The sequence below is a fragment of the Malaclemys terrapin genome, chromosome 11, assembly GCF_027887155.1.
Source record: "Malaclemys terrapin pileata isolate rMalTer1 chromosome 11, rMalTer1.hap1, whole genome shotgun sequence".
Classification (NCBI taxonomy): domain Eukaryota; kingdom Metazoa; phylum Chordata; order Testudines; family Emydidae; genus Malaclemys; species Malaclemys terrapin.
The window spans coordinates 69,032,881-69,052,540 of record NC_071515.1 but is presented as its reverse complement, the minus strand read 5'-3'; the positions used below and the strand labels follow the sequence as shown (position 1 = coordinate 69,052,540).

Here is a 19,660-nt window from a genome sequence, read left to right as displayed (position 1 = left end):
GAAGCCATGGGGTTATGTTGGACACAAGACTAAGTGTGGACAAAAAGTGTCCCCAAAATTCCTTCTTCCCCCTTTAGCTTGCTATGAGACTTTGCCCACTCCTGCAAGGGGAGGAGTTGGCCACAGTGATCCACTTCTAGAGTGGGATACTGTAATTCAGTATCTTGCATCGAAGTTGGAAACAATATAGAGGCTCTAGTTTGTGTGGAACATGGCAGCCTGCCTCCTCAATGGGACGGGCTGCCATGAGTACATCACTCCTGCACTCTGCTCTGGCTCTCAACCTGCTTCCACAGCCAAGTCGAGGCTCTGGAGATAATCTCCAAAAAAATCAATGGGTCAGGACACAGCTACATTAGTGATCTCGCCAACCAAGACTTGAACAGACAGCTGCAGTCCTCATGGACTGTGTAGCTCACAAAACTCAGGACAAAGCGTGCAAGAGCCAAAGATAAGACAAACATTCCCTGTCAAAAGGGCTTGGCTGTGAAGCAAATTACTAGACAAATTAGACTCAGAGTCATAGACTTTAAGGTCAGAAGGGATCATTATGATCGTCTAGTCTGACCTCCTGCACAACACGGGCCACAGAATCTCACCCACCCACTCCTGTAATAAACCCCTAACCTATGTCTGAGCTATTGAAGTCCTCAAATCATGGTTTAAAGACTTCAAGGTGCAGAGAATCCTCCAGCAAGTGACCCGTGCCCCATGCTGCAGAGGAAGGCGAAAACCCCCCAGGGCCTTTGCCAATTCCTTCCTGACCCTAAATATGGCGATCAGCTAAACCTTGAGCATGTGGGCAAGCCTCACCAGCCAGACACCCAAGAAAGAATTCTCTGTAGTAACTCAGATCCCACCGCATCTAACATCTCATCACATATTGGGCATATTTACCGCTAATAGTCAAAGATCAATTAATTGCCAAAATTAGGCTATCCCATCACAACATCCCCTCCATAAACTTATCAAGCTTAGTCTTGAAGTCAGATATGTCTTTTGCCCCCATTGCTCCCCTTGGAAGGCTGTTCTAGAACTTCACTCCTCTGATGATTAGAAACCTTTGTCTAATTTCAAGTCTAAACTTCCTGACGGACAGTTTATATCCATTTGTTCTTGTGTCCACATTGGTACTGAGCTTGAATAATTCCTCTCCCTCCCTGGTATTTATCCCTCTGATATATTTATAGAGAGCAATCATATCTCCCCTCAGCCTTCTTTTGGTTCAGCTGAACAAGCCAAGCTCTTTGAGTCTCCTTTCATAAGATAGGTTTTCCATTCCTCGGATCATCCTAGTAGCCCTTCTCTGTACTTGTTCCAGTTTGAATTCACCCTTCTTAAATATGGGAGATCAGAACTGCACACAGATGAGGTCTCACCAGTGCCTTGTATAACGGTACTAACACCTCCTTATCTCTTATTTAGGCTAATCCTAAATCTGATTGTCTCGAGAATGCTCCACCCTTCTGATAATTGTTCCCACCAGGAGAAAACCCAAATAAAAACAAAATGATGCAAGAAGAACTTCCTTGAACCCATGAATAGAGAGGGAGCACAACATGATCACTACAGGACATGCACTGCAGATCTAATTCCCCTGTACTACATAAAACAGAGGATCTATTCTAAGCATTTTTTGGGTATAGTCACATGACATTATCTGGGTAGCTCTGCTAACTACTCAGTGATTCATTTTACCACACCTACAAAAATTACTCTCAACTACAGACTGTATGACATACTTTAGCCCTGACTATGCAGAGAATTTGCAAATGCTCCCTTCATTTGTCTGTTTTGTTTCTCACCAGTTTACTTCACAGGGATTTAAAAGGTTATCCTGTATTCATCTGTTTGCACTGGAGGCTAAAGCACTTTGCCAAAACACATTCCCTTCAGGAATACTGAAATCTCCCCTAGCATGATTACTAGCTTCCAGAGGAAGAAGCTAGTGTTTTGGAATGGGGAGGGAAGGTTAAGCATACTTCTATATTGTCCTCCAATTTCAGTTTTTAATACACCATTAAATGTCCCTGGGGCAGGCTAACTTCAAGCCAATACTTCATTTTTATGTGATGTTCAAGCCTTTGCATACACAAACATGCAGAATGTAAGACTTATCTTGTTGAGGACCTCACACAGGTTCCCATTGTACCATAATTTATTATTTCCTTTTCTGAACCCCTCCACAACTGTGATCTGGAACCAGAATTAGAAGTGAAAGGGTACCCAGAAATATGCTGCTGTTTGTGTTTACTTACATAGGAATGTACTTCCAAGAAAACAGACTTGTTCAAAATGGATCTCCCCTGAGTAACAGCCCTCAACACTTTTAAGTTTTACTACAGTAGTTTACACAAATAAAGGTGAATGAGTTTCTCTCCCCAAGGCCAATTAACATGCATTTGCAGGAACTGATAGACATATGATTCTGAACTCAAATGAAACAGCTAAAAGGTATAATATGCATATGATTTCTCTTTTCCATTGAAGCTTATTGTGCTAGCTGTTCGTGCATTGATTTAGAGGTCCAGGCACTAACAGATAATGTCACTAGACCTGTCCAAAATGTTTGCAACAAAACCTGAACACACATGAAACTCACAGTTTTGAGAATTGTTCCAACTTTGAAAATCAGACAAGATACATCAAAAGATTCATGACCCTTGGAGCAAATGAATCGCATCACTTTCACTGTTATCCATGTGAGGGTGAAATGTCACTAGAGCTGACCAGAAAACAAGAATTCCATTTTGTAAAAAAGTTCAATTGTTCAACAATTATTTTCATTCTGCATTGGAATGAAAACCAGACCTTTCAAAATGTTTTGCAAACAAACAACCCAACAAAAATACTAAAAGCCCCATGCCAGAATATTCAATGGCCTAGTGGTTTGGGCACTTACCTGGAATGAGGGAGACCCCAGGTTCAAGTCCCTGATTAGGAGGAGGAACAACAACATGGCCCCTGTTTCCCACATGAGCGAGCTGGGCTATAGAGTCAACCTCTCCTGTTGGAGCTGTTCCACTTTGTAAAAGTAAGTGAATATTAATGGAACCACAGAGAGAGACTCAATATCCCAGGGATAAGAGCGCTCACTCAGCCTGATTCAGAGCAAGGACATAAACCTGGGTCTCCCACATTCCATGAGAGTGCCCTAACCACCAGACTACTGGTTATTCTGGGATTGCAGTCTCATTATGTCTGGATCTGAGAAACCGCCCCAACAAAAATGTCCTCAAAACCAACATTTTTTTTTTTGCAAAAAGTTTCAGGTTTGACAAATCTTCATTTTCTGACATATAAACAATGAGTTGAACATTTCCTGACCACCATGTAGAGCTGGTTATTGGGAAGGTAGATTTTGAGTAACATTTTGAAAGCACCTAAGTGACACTTGAGCCCACGTCACATTTTCTGAAGTCACTTAGGCTCCTAAGTCCCATTGATGTTCAATTTGGCTTAGTTTCTTAAGTGCCTACATCACTTTTGAAAATTATATCCTTAATCCACAAGAGTTGAAAGATCACTACAGGTAGTGTCAACAAAAAACAACTTGCTCTAACTCTATAACTGGAGCTGGCATCCAGAGTTGAAAACGGCCAATAGTAGGTAGAGCTATTGATCCCAGGCCAGCTCTAGCACAGAGGCAGAACAGGTGGTCTCCTAGGGCAGAAAAATATTTATTGATTGTACCTTGTGTGATATGCATTTTCCAGTGTGCTTAGAGAAGCACACACCTCACGGTAGCTGGTGCTAGGCTCTAAGGGTAGGTCTACACAGCAGCTGGCAGTGAGGCCTACAGCCCAGGTCGACAGACCTGTGCTTGTGGAGCTTGCGCCAGCATGCTTAAAATAGCTACGTAGATGTTGCTTTGACGTTTGGGTTCTGGGTGGAGCTAGGGCTCTGAAGCCTAGGGAGGGAAGTGGGTTTCAGAGCCCGAGCCACATTTGGTATTTTTAGCACACTAACGCAAGCCCTGCTAACACAGCTCTGTTGACCTGGGCTGAAAGACAGTCTCCCAGCAGCTGCGTAAATATACCCTAACTGCTCTCCATTAGCATTGTTTTCCAATCTTCCCTGTTCTTAGTTTCAAGAAACTAGGGACCATCCAAACTTTATTAACTATATCATGCAAACAACTCTCCAGACAAGAGTTTGCTGTATAAAAATAATTATCTGCTAGATTGTCACAGCCCTTCCTTGACACTGCTTAGCCCTGCTCAGATCGTGACTCCGGCTACACAGGAAAGAGAGAAGCTAGTCACTAGATACTCCACACTTAGTAGCAAGAGGGTGGATAGGAAGGGGATGGAGAGGAATAGAAAGAGCACTGTCTCCTTCCCGCACCACTCCAATCACCAGCCAAGGGTAATGGTTTTGGGCACACAAAGGGGATTAAGCTGCTCCATGAAAGGGGGAGTGGTAACTTACTCCTTCCTCAAAGCAACATGGGAGCAGGGGAAGAAGTGTGTCATTCTGAGTCCCAATCTTTTCTCTGCTCCTTTAGCAATGTAGCTACATACCACCCCTTACTCAGAGCCAGAGGTGAAAGTAAGCTGGTGCGGTCTAGTATGGTGTACCGGCAAGAGCCGGTACGCTGTGCTAGACTGGACCAGCTTCTCCAGCAGTGATTTAAAGGGCCCAAGGCACCAGCTGCGGTGGGGATCCGCGGGCCCTTTAAATCACTGCCGGAGCTCTGGCAGCCGGGCTCGGACTGGGATTTAAAGGGCCCAGTACTCCGGTCCCTGCGGGGAGCCCCAGGCCCTTTAAAGCGCCACCCGAGCCCCGCTGCCGGAGCTCTGGCAGGAGCACCGGGCCCTTTAAAGCCCCGCCCGAGCCCTGCCGCCCCAGGGTAGCATGGCAGGGTTCCCGCCATGATTTAAAGGTCCTGGAGCTCCGCGGTGGCTGGAGCCCCGGGCCCTTTAATTCGTCCCTGAGCCCTGGGGCTCCCAGCTGCCTCTGCAGCTGGTAGCTCCAGGGTGATTTAAAGGCCCTGGAGCTCCCCAAACTAAAAACTCCCAGGGCCTAAAAACTCTGGCGTACCGGTAAATCCTTTAAGTTACTTTCACCCCTGCTCAGAGCAGATTGTAAGGTCACAATCTGGCCCTACACAACCTATAACAACCTCTGCTAGGACAATACCAAACTCTATCTTAACTACATTTAACTTATATTTCCTTTTCCTTCCAAACTGGATTCAGCAGCACCTCTTCCTCTGACAAATTCTTAGGCTTTTTGGTAGACAGGTTCTGAAACACACTGTGGAATAATCTTTAATTAACCCATTAAATTATTTCACTTGAAGTGCTGAGACAAGCATAGCATGAATCCAGTTGGCCTTTAAATCACTATTATTTATAAGTCTAACTTACCGTTCTGTTTTAACTTTTCAGTGAAATCCTATGTGAGCTGTTTGACTTGTAATTCTTCCCGATGAGGAAAGAGATTTTCTAGCTTTCTCGTCGAGCCAAGAGACCCCCAGCCTCAATCCCATATAGGTAGAATAAGTACAGCCTATTCAGGACACACCCACAAAAAAATTCTATGCTACTCAATCTAGTTGCTTTCCCAAAGTGGCTCAAATTTACAGAGTCCACAGTAAATAAATTCCATTCCAGGAGACCAAAAAAGGCAATATATCCCTTTTTAACTTCTGGAGCAGAAAATGGAAGTTGTTCTCCTACTTGATCCAAGGGTCACACTGAGCCAAAACAAGTAGATATGTCTCATTTTACACCAGTAGATTATAGGGCTATAGGGAGTTCTTAAGCAGCAATCCTGTTTCAATGCAGAACCCCTAAAATCAGATATTATTATACTCCGAAACCTTGAAAGAAAAGGATATTGTTGTTCTTCAAACTAAGACAGCATTGAAACGACATTTGTGAGGTGGTGTTCTTTATCTGATCTCAAAATTGGTTTGGTTTCTTTCTAAATCCAGTTATCATATTACTATACAATACTATTATTAGCTATTGCAATAATTGTCTGCCAGATAAAGAGCAGACAGAAAGCAACAATTTAATTCCACTCCACAGGCTGTTTAGCCAGAGAAGGTATTTAATATACTTCTACAGCCAGTTGGACAATATCCATGCCGACAGCACTGGCAAAGCCTTCTTTTGAAATCCATCAGTGGGAGAAAATCTAAACCATAAAAGGTCATAATTGAACTCTATGTTACTGTTGATAGGACTTTGGGTCATAGCAAATCTCTCTGCTTTCCTTGGAAAACTGTGACTTGGGACTTATTTTCCAAGGGAGAGAAGTGCTATAATTTAAAAGTATTGTACCTTACAGATGTTAATTTACCACAGATTTAGCATAACACTAGAGTGGAAAAAACAAAAAAAATCCTCTTTTCATAAAAAAACCAGTACAAGAGAAGCTGAAGTGTGCTACAGTGAACACAACTTTTCCTCTCATAAAACATCTTCCCCAAATGCCAAATTGCAAATCCTGCTGTTAGCTATGTGCACAAACCCAATAAGTTTAGTTGGAGCTCCATACCCAGAGCTGATGGCACAATTTGAACTTTGCCTTCCACCTTTTCTAAAATCTTCAAGAGATTTGCTCCAGCCTCTCCTAAATCTTGTCCCTCACCACTCTCCCAGTTCAAACCACTGGCAACCTCTCTATCTCTTACACAATAATTAAATTAAGTTGCATTGTTAAATAATTGCACTTTCTTCTGAGGATCTCAAAGCACAATGACGTCACACAACACCTACTGAGGAAGATAGATAGATCTTCCCTTCTTTACAGATCAGGAAACTCAGACACAAAGAGGTAAAATGACCTTGCCCAAGGACACACTGGAAGTCTGTGGCAGAACTAGGAGAATTCAGATAGACCCACTCCCAGACACATCTTTTAACCACAAGAACATTTCCTTCTCCTATAGGCCTAACAGAACCAACATACATATCATGGGAAATAAATTCTCAAGGGCCTTTTTTCAAACCTTATGTTCCAAAGGTAACCATCAAGTACTGGCTGAGTGATGGTTTGGGTGACCTAATAAGTTTGGTTTCCCTCTAATTTCTATGATCCTTCTGCAAAAATCTGGTGTTGATGTGGCTGCTGAGGTTTGTCACGAAGTTTTAGAGATGAAGCATTTGTAATCTCCCCATAGTGTATGTTGTGGTGCTGAAAAACTGTAAGAGGGCAGTATAAAGCATCCCTTCTTGGCCCATTGGCCAACTTGCCCTCTTCACTGGAGAGTCCCTCCAGAGGCAGCCTAGAGGAACAACAAGGACAAGCAATTGGAGGCAAGGAAAATGCTCAAATTCTACTTCTGCCTCTGACACAGCCTTCCTCTGCAGTCTGGGACAAGTTACTTAAATTCTCAACTTCAGCTCTCTCATCTGTAAAAGAGGGATAATCACTTGCCTCACAGGAACACTGTAATCATCGAGTAGTTGCTTATGAAGAGAAGATGAAACACATTGTAGAAGAATTCAGTATTAACACTCTAGAGTTATGCTATTTTCCTGGGATTTGTCATTAGTTGCCTCACGCCCCTCCCCACCACCTATCTTTCAATATCACAAAAGTTGGTGTTAGCTTTTCCAAAAGGGGAATGTGATGTTTCTAACACAAAAACGGAAAGTTTCCCATTGAGCCAGATTTCTTAAGCAATCCTAAAACCTGTCAAGAGGAAGTACCACTGTTAACTTGTCATTTCCGGACAATAGTATTTGAGACCAAGGTCCTCAGGCCCGGGTGTCATGTGCGGAATGGGTTTAACTTATGGAGTTGGGCTCAAAGCCTATACCCTTTCAAGTCAGAGAGTTCTGCCACTGAATTCGGTGGTCTTGGATCAGGGCCATGATGTATATCTCATCCAGAAGTTAACATATATTTCATAATTTTTGCTTAGAAGATCTGCTGCTAACTCAGAACTCCAAGAAATGGATATACCAATTTCCCTGGAGAAAATAACACTGTCATCCCCACGCAAGGACAGAATAATTACATCTAGTGGAGAAGCAGATGTTACTTAGTGCAATAACATTATATGCAAGATTATGAACTGCTACTTAATGCAGCACACTGTTACACACAGCTATTTGGGGCACCATTGTTCAGCACTGTGCAAGTAAAGCACATGCACAGCTATTTAGTAGAATAGTGAAATTAAAAACTGCATACCACTGTTTGCGGAACTGTCAGTGAATAATACTACTGCATCAAATTCCTGTGCATAGGTATTTCTAGAGCCCCAGGGACCACTGCATGTAATCTTTATATGACATCACTACACCAAGTACCCCACACTACTGTGAATATGGAGTAACTCCAATGATGCCAATGGAGTTATACTTATGTAAACCCCATGTTATGACTGATCAGAATCAACCCACAAGTATGTGTGTTCTTAATTCTATACAATAACAATCTGCACTAATGTCCATGGAGCCTGAAGCATTACTCAAATAGTGAATTAACTTAAACTCCCCTGTAAAATAGGAACCTGAGGCAAAGAGAAGTTAAGTGACTTGCCCAACGTTACCCAATGTCAGAAACTGATTCGGATAGTTGTCGGTGCCATGGTTGTCGGGCCTAGTGGTCAGAGCCAGGGGTCAGGAGCGGGGTTGGAGCAAAATCAGAGCAAGAGCAAGGCCACAGCAGACTAAGATTTGGGGAGTTCATTGCCGCTATTAGGCAGGAGAGAGCTGTAAGCCAACTGAACTGCTGTTCTTCTTGTGAGGCTTATATACCTGCCCTGAGAGTCACCAGACTAATTCCTGGCGGGAGGCTTGCACAGGAGTAACTCATCACCTCACAACCAGGAAGCTTGTGGCACAAACAGGAACAGAGCCCAGATCTCCCGAGTCCCAGTCCTGTTCTTTAACTACAGGATCATTCTTTCCTCTGTTTATTACAATAACCAATTTCAAACGTGTACATACTTGTTGGGTAACATTTTCAAAAGCACCTAGGTGGCTTTGAAGCCTAAGTCCCATTATTAAGTCAGTTAGGCGCTTAGGAACCAATGTCTTATGAATTTAAGCTCCTAAATAATTTAGGTGCTTTTGAAAATTTCACCCATCATCTATGTTAACCCATGTACTTACCCATAAATATCTCTATAAAGCACACACAGGTTTTTTATTTAAAAAATAAAGCACTGCTGAGAGGTACGAAGGTTACTGGCCACATACTGTAGACACCTAAGTTATGGCGTTAAGGACTACACATTAGCCCTCACTAATTCAACTTTAGATTATACTCATCCCACCACCAACTCTTTTAATGAAACTTTGGCAACGTGAGGCTACTACAATTTGACACTGACGGTTGTAAATCACTAGCTGTGTCCCAGAACATACAGTTATGGATTTGGTACCAGAACCACATTACAGCCTCTCTTAAGTGACCATTCCAAGGACAAACAAATTGGTCACTTAATGGAAGTGGTCTTCTAAAATAGGTGAGGCAGAAGATATTGTGGGTAGTTTTTGACAATCTCTTAAGACAAGAGGTTGCTTTACTAGGGTGGCTTCCTTCCTGTACAGGTTTCACAGTATTGTTATTACTTGTAGAGCCCCAAAGTTACCCAGGGAATCTGTGTCAAGCTCAAACTCCTCCTGACTCCAGTCCTGTGCACTAATCACCCAGCACAAGCAGTCTCCCTCATCTGCTTGTATACCTGTGTGGTTTTTCACGTTGGAGTTACATTTAATGAAAGTTTAGTTCACTGATCTTCATTAAGATCACAAGGGGAAAAAAACCCTTAGAATAATTCAAAACTGGGACTCTTTCCAGAACTGCTTTTTCCATTGCCAACAATGAAGCAAACAGTCTTTGACTACTCGAACTCCTTAAATGTCAGAACCCCTACTTGGTTCAGTTATACTCACAGCTGAAGTCTGAGTCTGACAGTTTCAGCAGTGCAGGATAAGAGTTTAGGAGCCAGATTTGTCAAAGGGGGAATGGGGAGATTTTTTTTTTTTAATTTTATCCAGATGTTAATGAAAAAATGCCATTGCTATTTATAAAAAGCATGTGCTGCTCATATATCCAGCTATGGACCGTGGGCTAAAATACAGGTTTGACTCCCTGGAGTCATAGGTTGAATCATAGAAGAATCATCTCTGCTTTGAATCTTGGCAGAGTCAACTCAGTCCTTTGTCTTTCTGTAGCAGATAAGCCAATGTTGCAGGTTACTGTGCACAGGGCTTTTCAATGAGAGGGCTTAAAAACAAGGTCCTGGCTGTCCTTAACGATCCCATGGCACTTCTGGTATGGTGACCTAGACCAAAATTTCCCCTTCCCCATTGGGGTGTAGTGTGCTAGGCACAGTTTTTGGTTGCTGCCTTTCTATCTTAGAGGTGGCTGCACTTCAGAGGTGCTGCCTGTATGTAGTTTGTGAAGAGCTTTTTAGATCCTTTGGAGTGAGAGACTGTACATATGAATGTCATGTTATCTTTACCATGCACATGTATGCTCAGTTGTCCATACATTCAGAACAATATTACAGTAATATCTCCTTAGTGCTTTCATTTTGAATTTTAATATGTCATTTACTTTTTAAAATTCAAACAGAGACTAGCTTTCCAGCTACCTCTTTAGAGGAATCTGGCTCTAGGTCAGTCCTGGCCCACTCCTGCAGGAGAACACACATTCCAGACCACATCTAAATTCTCTAAACACATTCAAAACCCAAGCAAGTACCTTGATCAACCAGCTATGTTTTGAGCAAAGAACATACACGGTGATGTGATTTTTAATCTGTAATCTGATAGGGAAGCAGCTCACACAAAGATCACAGAGCCTCATTATAAATAGCTAAAACAAACAAAGCTGATATCTGGCACTAGCCAGATTTATAGCCACTTTATAAATCCTCATTAAGGGGGGGGGGGCAAGATTCTGCCCTGCACACTGGAGACGGTGCAGAAAATGGATGTGCTCAGACTGAAGCCCCCAGGAATAATTCTGGCCGATTCAGCTAGAATTCCTGCAGGGTTCTCCCAGGGTGTGCACAGCTGGCGCCACTGTTTCAGTCTGTATGCCTGGAGAGACTGGAGTGACCTTGCCATCTTGCCTGGTGCAGGATAGACAGGGAGAGAAGTCAGGGTGTCTCCACTCTGTTTTAGACAGCAGGTGCCCATAAAAGTGCTAGCAAGGGGCAGCAGCTGTACTCAATAATGGGATTCTTCCCCTTGTGCCCAAGCAGAAGAAACTCCTTGTGCCCATCCCTGCCTACAATAGGTAGGGCTGGCAGGAATCTCGCCCCCCCAAAACTACAGCTAGCAAGCCATTTTCTTCATGCAAGTAGAAATCCGGATGGCAACACATTTCTGACATCCATCATGCCCACTACAGTTCTTAATTCAGCTAGAAGTCTAGGTGAAGCAGTTGGCAAATTTGCAATAGTAATTTTATCTGGGTGTCATCAGCCAGAAAGCCTGGCAAACTCAAGCACATTGTAGGAATTCTTCACCCAGCTCTCCCGAAGCATCTCTGGGAGCCCCACTAACCCCCTGCACATTTCCTGCCAATGGCATCATGAAGGAAGAGGCTGGTATGTAGCTTTATGAGGTTTTAGAGTTCAACATTTTCGGTGACTACTGATTTTCAAACCAACACATTCCTCAGAATATAAAATTGCTACTTACATAATAACTACATGAAGTTCACAGAGCAACAGGAAACTGAATTTGACACATTGCTCGACTTTATTTAATAATTGCACTTGTCTGTCCAATTGTCTTTTAAATGTAATCAGCATTTCTGGTTTAGACAACAGAAATAACCATGTACTTAAATGGTCAAGAGGCCTGTAAACACAATACATACAGCAGCATAAAGACGCAGAGTGTTCACTCTTCACAGGATACTATACTTGAACATAAGGTATGAGTGTACTAACTAAAATTACATTTTACTCAGTAGATCCCTGGGATGAAATCCTGGCTCCACTGAAAATCAATGGGTATTTCGTCATTCACTTCAGTGGAGCCAGGACTTCATCCCTGGCCTCATACCTGCATTTCTTTAGAGACAATATTAGTTGCCTACTACTTGTTACTCCTTTTAGGACTACAATTATGGGAGAATGACTAGGATTCTATTCTGGCTAAAGTCACCAACAGACAGGCTACGTAAATTCCAACTGCCTGGACAAATTCTGGCCTCAGACCACCTGAGTAACCCCATTACAGACAATGGGTAACTGAGGATAGAATTTGGGCAGCAGAACTTTCATTACAAGTGACACTGCACAAAGTGGAAAGAATCAGACTGGCAGTTTGAATAAACGTTTTCTTTTACTAGTAAGCTGACCAAATTTGCTCTGGAGCCCTTGAGCGGTAGTAAGTCTGAAGCCACACAATGCCATTTGACAGAGTCACTATTCAGAGCAGAAACAAGCTTTTAAAGCATCAAACACATGATTCTCTCTCAACTTTTCATACACATTTACAGACAACTTGTGCAGCCCATGCATAAACATGTATGCATTTAAAAAGACTGTCTTTATAAATCAACAGCAATATAAAGTAACTACACACCAGGACAGTTTCCAAATTGTAATCTCCAATACAATACAAACCTCCTCAACCCTTCAAAAACTGGCTTTTCCCAAACTAATAGCCTAGTGAGCATCTGCATCCTACAAAGGGTTAATGGGAGAAGAGGGACTGGACTTTTGTCTACACATAAACAAGGAACAAATATAAGAAGGTTTATTTTGCCCCTCTCCCATCTCTCATTACAATAGTCTTCAAATTAGATTGAAATATAATGTGTCATCAAAATAACAGGCAGATCACCAGCTGGTGTAAATTAGAATATGCTGATTTTTACCAGTTTAGGATCTGGCCTAGCAATTTAATTTGTTAAATGGACCTGTTTGCTTTTGCAGTCCCTTTAACATACTGTGCTGTTTTGATCTGATTTTTTGTACAGCAACCAGAGCACCGGGTAGGTGTTTTATAATATAATTAAATATTTTTTCTGCACTTACCGACAACTGTGAGGTTGACTTGTGCTTGTCTGCTGCCCACTTTGTTTTCTACCACTAAAGTGTAACATCCACAATGTTCCTGCTTCGTTGAGGATATAGTTAGCTTACTACTGTTTTCAGCATTCTCGATTTTGATGTGTTCATTTTCTTGAATCTGCCAAATTAAACAGAAGAATTGTTAAAGAGCTTTCAAAAGTGAGGCTCCCAACCTCGAAGTCAGGTAGGAGCCCATGATTTCAGCATTAGAAGAGCAATGTACATAATTCCATTACTGTAGTGAGTAAGAATAGCTGGCAAAGAGTGAAACTAACCAAAAAAGTCAAGAGATGCAGGCTAGTAGTTCAGTGGTCCCAATCCTGCAAAGTATACATGCACACAGTCCTTTTGAGTTAATGAGAGTGCTTGGGTGTTAGGGTCCACCAGCTAAAATCCCTTTGCAGGATCAGGAAATGTAGTTGAAAAATTGTGTCTAACTGGCAAAAGACCAAATTCTATTTAAATTGACATCAATAAGAGTTTTACCATTGACTTCACCAAAACCAAGATTTGACCCCAAGAACACTGGTTCATTCGTCATTCACTTCTCAAGGCCCAACTTCACATTCTGACCCAGATCATCCATGACACTATCTGATTCTAGTCTCCATGTGTCCATATTCGCGTCACCACACAAATTATCATAATAGTTTCCTAGACTGGAACAGTGGATGGTATCATTGGTTGAAGTCGAACTGCGCTAGCAGAACTGCGTAGAAAAGTTTACAAAGCACAGGCCTTGCTTTAGTAGGACAGTCAGATTTTCTAACTCTCTAAAATTACAAAAAAAAAAAGACCAGAAAAATGCCATAGAAAGTATTTGTTATCCTTTCAACTTCCATTTTGATTCCTCTGATACATTCACCTTTGAATTCTTAAAGTTCCCAAGCTGAATAGAATAAATAAATCATTCTAATTCAATTGGAATAGATAAAGATTTTAAGTTGGTTTCAGAGAAAACCAAAAGTCCAAATCACAGCTGAACTCCACAAATATGTTAAGTACTTGTAAATATAACTACTACCTTTCAACTAAACCAAGAAAAGAACCTCCGCATAAATGTCACAAATCAAAATGGAAATCTTTTTATTAGCTTGAGACATTAAAGGGAATTAAAAAAACTTGATGCTACATTATAACTGTAAAAGGAGTACACTGTGTTCTTACTGTAGACAGCATAATGTCAGTGCCCTTCCTTCTCCCACCATTTCCTGCCAGATAAGAGATTTTTCAATTTATTCTCTGCATTTCATTAAAAATGAGGGCTATTTAGTTTACTTCTCTTGTCAGACATGTTTACAGAACAAGAAATCATGAGGGTCAGAGCAGGTCTCTCCCCTTAGTTTAGATATAAAGCACGCTTTGGCATCAGCCCACTGAAGTTAACCTGATAGCTGCGTCTGCAATACTAGCAATAGGAGTAAGTATTTTGGGAGTAAGTAGTAACACAATTTAGGTTCCATTCCAGGTGTTTTTCTTCCATCAACCTAGTTACTGCCTCTTAACGAGGTCGATTAATTACAATGATGGAAAAAACCCTTCTGGCATAGCTGTCGCTGTGCTGCTGTAGCACTTGTAGCGTAGGGATAGCTTAGTATTACAGCTACTCCCAATGAAGTCAATGGGAGCAGAGGTAGCCAATGCTACACATTCATGAAAATCCCACCCCAGAGACTCCATTCACTGGAGTGCAGCTTTGCACACACAAGATACTGAACTGTAATTTGCTGAGGTTCCAATGGGATTGTAGGTAGGTAGCATGATTCTCAAATTTTATTCGACTGCTTCAGTGCCCTATGAGAACACAATATGCCACCAACAAAATGGTCATATGGACAATTTTTCCCCACCAGTTCTAGTCACTGCACTACATGCCAGGGTCACTCAGCAGGAAAAGGACCTCAGGCCTCTCCTTACTGAGTTAAAGGAGAATTAGAGAGACAAGGTGGATGAGGTAATATCTTTTATTAGACCAACTTCTGTTTGTGAGAGACAAGCTTTCGAGCTGACACAGAGCTCTTCTTCAGGTCTGGGAAATTTACTTAGTGTCGCAGCAAGGTGGAACAGATTGTTTAGCGTAAGTAATTAATGCATATTTCAAGGGACCATTCAAGGTGAAGTGGTCAGTTAACATCTCTGCAGTCCTAAGGCAGAAAAAAAATGCGGAGGGAGGATTCAGTGAGTTTTAGATTGTTGTAATAAACCATAAATCCAGCATCTTTATTCAGGTCCTGATTTTTAGCGTCTAGCAAAGGTATTCACTTAAGCTCCTAGGCTTGTCTTTTGAAGATGTAATGCAGGATTCCTTTGAGGACACTGAATCTCTTTGAGGCTACTACAATAAAAATAATATTGATAAAAATGGTCTACTTGTTCCTAAATCAGTCTTTAGGTTGCAGAAATTTAAAGAAGTTTAGAACTGTTTAGTTTGGAAAAGAAAAGCCTCAGAGGAGATAACACAGAGGCATATAAAATAATGAATGGTAGAGAGAAAATTATTTGGATGCTACCAGGCACCCTTTCCATAATATAAGAACAGGATACTTCAGAATAAAAGGCAACTGGCTTAAAATGTTTTAAAAGGTAGAACTTGCAATAGACTGTGCAATTAATATAGAGCCCCGAACTCCCCGATGAAATGTTCAACAATCATCTTGACAAACTCAGGTCTAGATTCTAAGCTTCCTTGTGGCAGGGACTGTTTTTATCTGTGTACTGTAGAGCGCTGAGTGACTTTGTAATAAAATAAATAGTAGCTGCTCCAGCAGATATTTATCTTTGCTCCATGCCAATAAGATACTCCAGCTTCTGCTTGCTGAAGATCATACTGAGCTGCTGAGTTTAAAGTGTCTGAACTTGTTCACTAAAGCCCTGATTCAGGAAATTTTCCCTCTTCAGGAACAGTGCTTAAGTATGTGCTTAAGTCCCAGTGAGGTCAATTAATTAAAGGGGAAGGAATTGCACAACAATAGATTGTGGGAACATTTATATCCACAACAAACAAGCTTAGTGTGGAGATATTTTTGTTGTAAGATGCTCTTTACTCAAGAGTATTTTTCAGTGGCATTTGGTTCGATCTGCAAAGCTGAAAACCTGAAGCACCAATGAAGAAAGGGGGATTTCTTGTATCAAGGGCGGGAGAGAGCAAACTTCTTTCAGATTATGCATCCTTTTAGTTAGACATTGTTTCAGGCATTTCTCAAATTAATCATCATTCATTGTTAAAACACGTCAAAAGACAATTTACCTGCTTTCGGAATTTCATCCAGGTGCAAGTTAAGGGTGGCGTTCCTACTACTTTGCAAAACAGTTCCACTGATTCACCAGCACGGATTTTTCTGTCTTCTGGAAACTGAATGATCTGAGGGGGAAGAACTGAGAAAAAACCCATCTCTTTAGAGAAGTATATTTTCTATTTTCCTGAACAGTTGAGTCAGTACATATTTGGGGTCAGGAAGGAATTTCCCCCCAGGTCAGACTGGTAGAGACCCTGGGTGGTGGTGGTTTTTTTTTGTTGCTTTCCTCTGCAGCATGGGGCACGGGTCACTTGCTGGTTTGAGTGACAGGAAATGGTGGATTCTCTGGAACTTGAAGTCTTTAAATCATAATTTGAGGACTTCAGTAATTCAGCCAGAGGTTATGGGTCTATTGTAGGAGTGGGTGGGCAAGGTTCTGTTGGTTGTAATATGCAGGAGGTCAGATTAGATGATCACGATGGTCCCTTCTGTGAGCTAAAGGAGTAACTGGCAGCAATAATACATTGTTACCTTCTTGTGGATCAGCCACTAGAAGGAGATAAGATACACACTTTGCCAATGGGTGTCACAGTTATTTGTTGACAGCAGAGGAATGTAGAAATTTGGGACTCCCTGGTTCAATTCCAGATTTCGGAGGGGAAGGGGCTTTAGTGGTTACGGATCTTTCTGAAACTGTACTCCATCTCCTGCCAATCTTTTCCACTCTGGCTCCCATTCTCCTCCACCCACCATTCCTCACTTCTTGACTTTTGAATTCAAGTGCTTCCTCTTTTGCCTCCTCACTGCCTGGGCACCAGTCAGCACAGAACTCAGAGCACAGGAGAGATGGTCTTCCTGCTCTGAGTTCTGGTGCCCAGCAGTCCCTGGCTGACCGGTTTTGGATGAAATTTTTGAAAAATATTCAGCCTGGAGCATGGCAAACATCAGCTTCAACCGTTAAAGTTTGCCCAAGTTACAAACAACTGAACACAGGGTCCTTTAACAGAAACTGTTGAGCAACCTTAAGTTTAGGTGGGGAACATAGTGCTTTTGAAATTCTCCCCCTAGAACATCACACCTACCATTTAATCAGAAGAAAACATGTAGCAGGCAAACAATTGTTTCAAGGTAGGAGTGGCCTTTTCTTGGAAATCCTATTGCATTACTGCCTATACTTACAATGCAACAAAATGCAGCCATTTACCTGCCTTCGGGGGGGTCTTTGGAGGTGGTTTCTTTTTCACTGTTGCTTCACCTAGTTAAAAATAAATAAAAAAAATAAATAATTCATTAGCAGATGAGTTTTGGGAGGTACAAATTAAATGATACAAATAGTCACATTCCTGGCAGCATTGTTGTTGAGCTCACTCCAGCACAAAATCTACGTTATACTTGTATTGCTTCTCAAAAGCACTTTCAAGGAGTCTGACCTGATCCTTAGAATACTCGCATTTACAGCTGGGATTTTCAAAGGTGTCTAAGGCAGTTTGGCATCCCTGTTCCTATAAAATTTGTGCTCATCTGCATTTAAGTACTCACCATATTTGATTTTGGCCCAGACAAATGGCTGAGATCAACCACATGCTGAATATCACCACGGATTTTCAATGTGCAAATTGCTGAATAGTTTAGAGAAAACCCCAATTAAAACTAGGTAGTTGATTTTGTATTTCTTATTTGCACCTCACGTGCTGATATAGAAATTGGCATATACAGGAACTGAACACTAGTATTTTTCATTGCTTTTATGAATGGGGACAGCTTTTGCCATTTTCCAAGATGCCGGGAATCTCACCATTGTTAAAAATATGGACTGGCATTTTAAATCTAGCTGCCTACATTCCTAAATCCATGTGTATGCAAGACAAGGGTTGCAGCTCTCATTGACTTCAGTAGAAATTGGGGTTTCTCCATATTTTCAAATATTAGACCACATCTGTTTTGGAGCTTAAATATTCATACAGCAGCCGAACCTATGTTTGAAACCTTTGGCCCATTATTTATGAGAAATGTGATGGGAGATCAAATTGTAAAAACTCTGTCTCTCTCATGTAAATCTCCCCTTTAAACAGATACTGAACATTCTGTACCTGCAAGTCTTGGCCTCAGTCTTTACAAAAAGCTTTTTTCTTGAAGTTGTGGAACATTTAGTTAGAACTGCAGTAGTTTTATTGTTCTAAGCTCTGAAAACAGTAATGCAGACAGCAAACAAAATACAGTTTTTACAGCTTTTGCTCATGTTACTAATGTAACTCACTGCTCACTCCGTGTTACATGTCCCTTCTATACCTGGTTCATGCAGGCTATGAGTCTGCTGCAGCGACTAAATACAGGGCTTGTTTTTTTAGCTCAAATGGTAGAAACTCAGCTTCTAGCTATGGTGTTTCCCAGTTCAATCCCTAGTATTAACCGAGATAGCAGCTCTCACTTATCACGTTAGTTGTTTCAGCAGAAAGAATTTTATAATTTAGTTTTCAGCATCAATGCTTTTTCTCTTTTTTTGGGGAATATCTTACAAAGTTTGGACAATGAAACTGGTCAATATCACTTTCTGTTTATAAAAAAGTTATTTCCCCCCCCAAAAATATTATGTTTCATTTTCACATGCACTGCATGTATTGGTTTTGGTTGGGACCAGAAGTACTGTGATACACAGAAAGTCTATTCTCATAATACTTACAGCTGAGTCACAAAACAGGAAGTATTGTATATTCCCTAAGAAGCCCTGTTCCTTAGAGACTTATTTAGCTGGTTATTGGTTCACTTTGGTATTTACCTTTGGGGTATTTACCCTAACATAACTGAACCACCAGAGCATTTCATATTCACCCATCTCACTACACACTCCTCCATGACCCATTCCCATTTAACTGTAGACATATACAGTATTGTTGTAGCCATGTCGGTCCCAGGATATTAGAGAGACAAGGGTGAGGGGTGAGGTAATATCTTACATAGAGCTCGTCTTCAGGTCACCTGTCTCTCTCACCAGCAGAACTTGGTCCAGTAAAATATATTACCTCACCCCCTGTCTCGTTAACTTTAGACAGATACTTTTAGAAATACCCACAACTCCTTAAAGGGGACTATCAATTTTTGGGTTATCAGCCTAGTTATCTCTGGGTCTTGTTCAGCATCAATGCTCTAAGGATGGTCATTTATCTACATCAGGTAAATATCCTCCAACCCACACCTTTCCCCAAATCTGTATGAGTAAAACAAAAAGAGTGAGATCCTATATGTAACTCAAAAAAAACAGGAGTACTTGTGGCACCTTAGAGACTAACAAATTTATTAGAGCATAAGCTTTCCCACAAAAGCTTATGCTCTAATAAATTTGTTAGTCTCTAAGGTGCCACAAGTACTCCTGGTTTTTTTGAGGATACAGACTAACACGGCTGCTACCCTGAAA

At 41.4% G+C, this 19,660-nt stretch overlaps 1 protein-coding gene across 4 annotated transcripts in view; it reads right to left on the bottom strand.

The window, feature by feature from the left end:
• Nucleotides 1–19,660, bottom strand: part of MYLK (myosin light chain kinase) — a 305,994-nt gene that overhangs the window by 48,235 nt on the left and 238,099 nt on the right. For all 4 annotated transcript variants that reach the window (XM_054044298.1, XM_054044297.1, XM_054044296.1 and 1 more), the window contains 3 exons: nt 17,453–17,503; nt 16,260–16,387; nt 12,977–13,130 (listed from right to left, as the gene is read on the bottom strand). In XM_054044298.1, the coding sequence (XP_053900273.1) occupies nt 12,977–13,130; nt 16,260–16,387; nt 17,453–17,503 (333 nt within the window). The remainder of the gene's footprint in view (nt 1–12,976; nt 13,131–16,259; nt 16,388–17,452; nt 17,504–19,660) is intronic.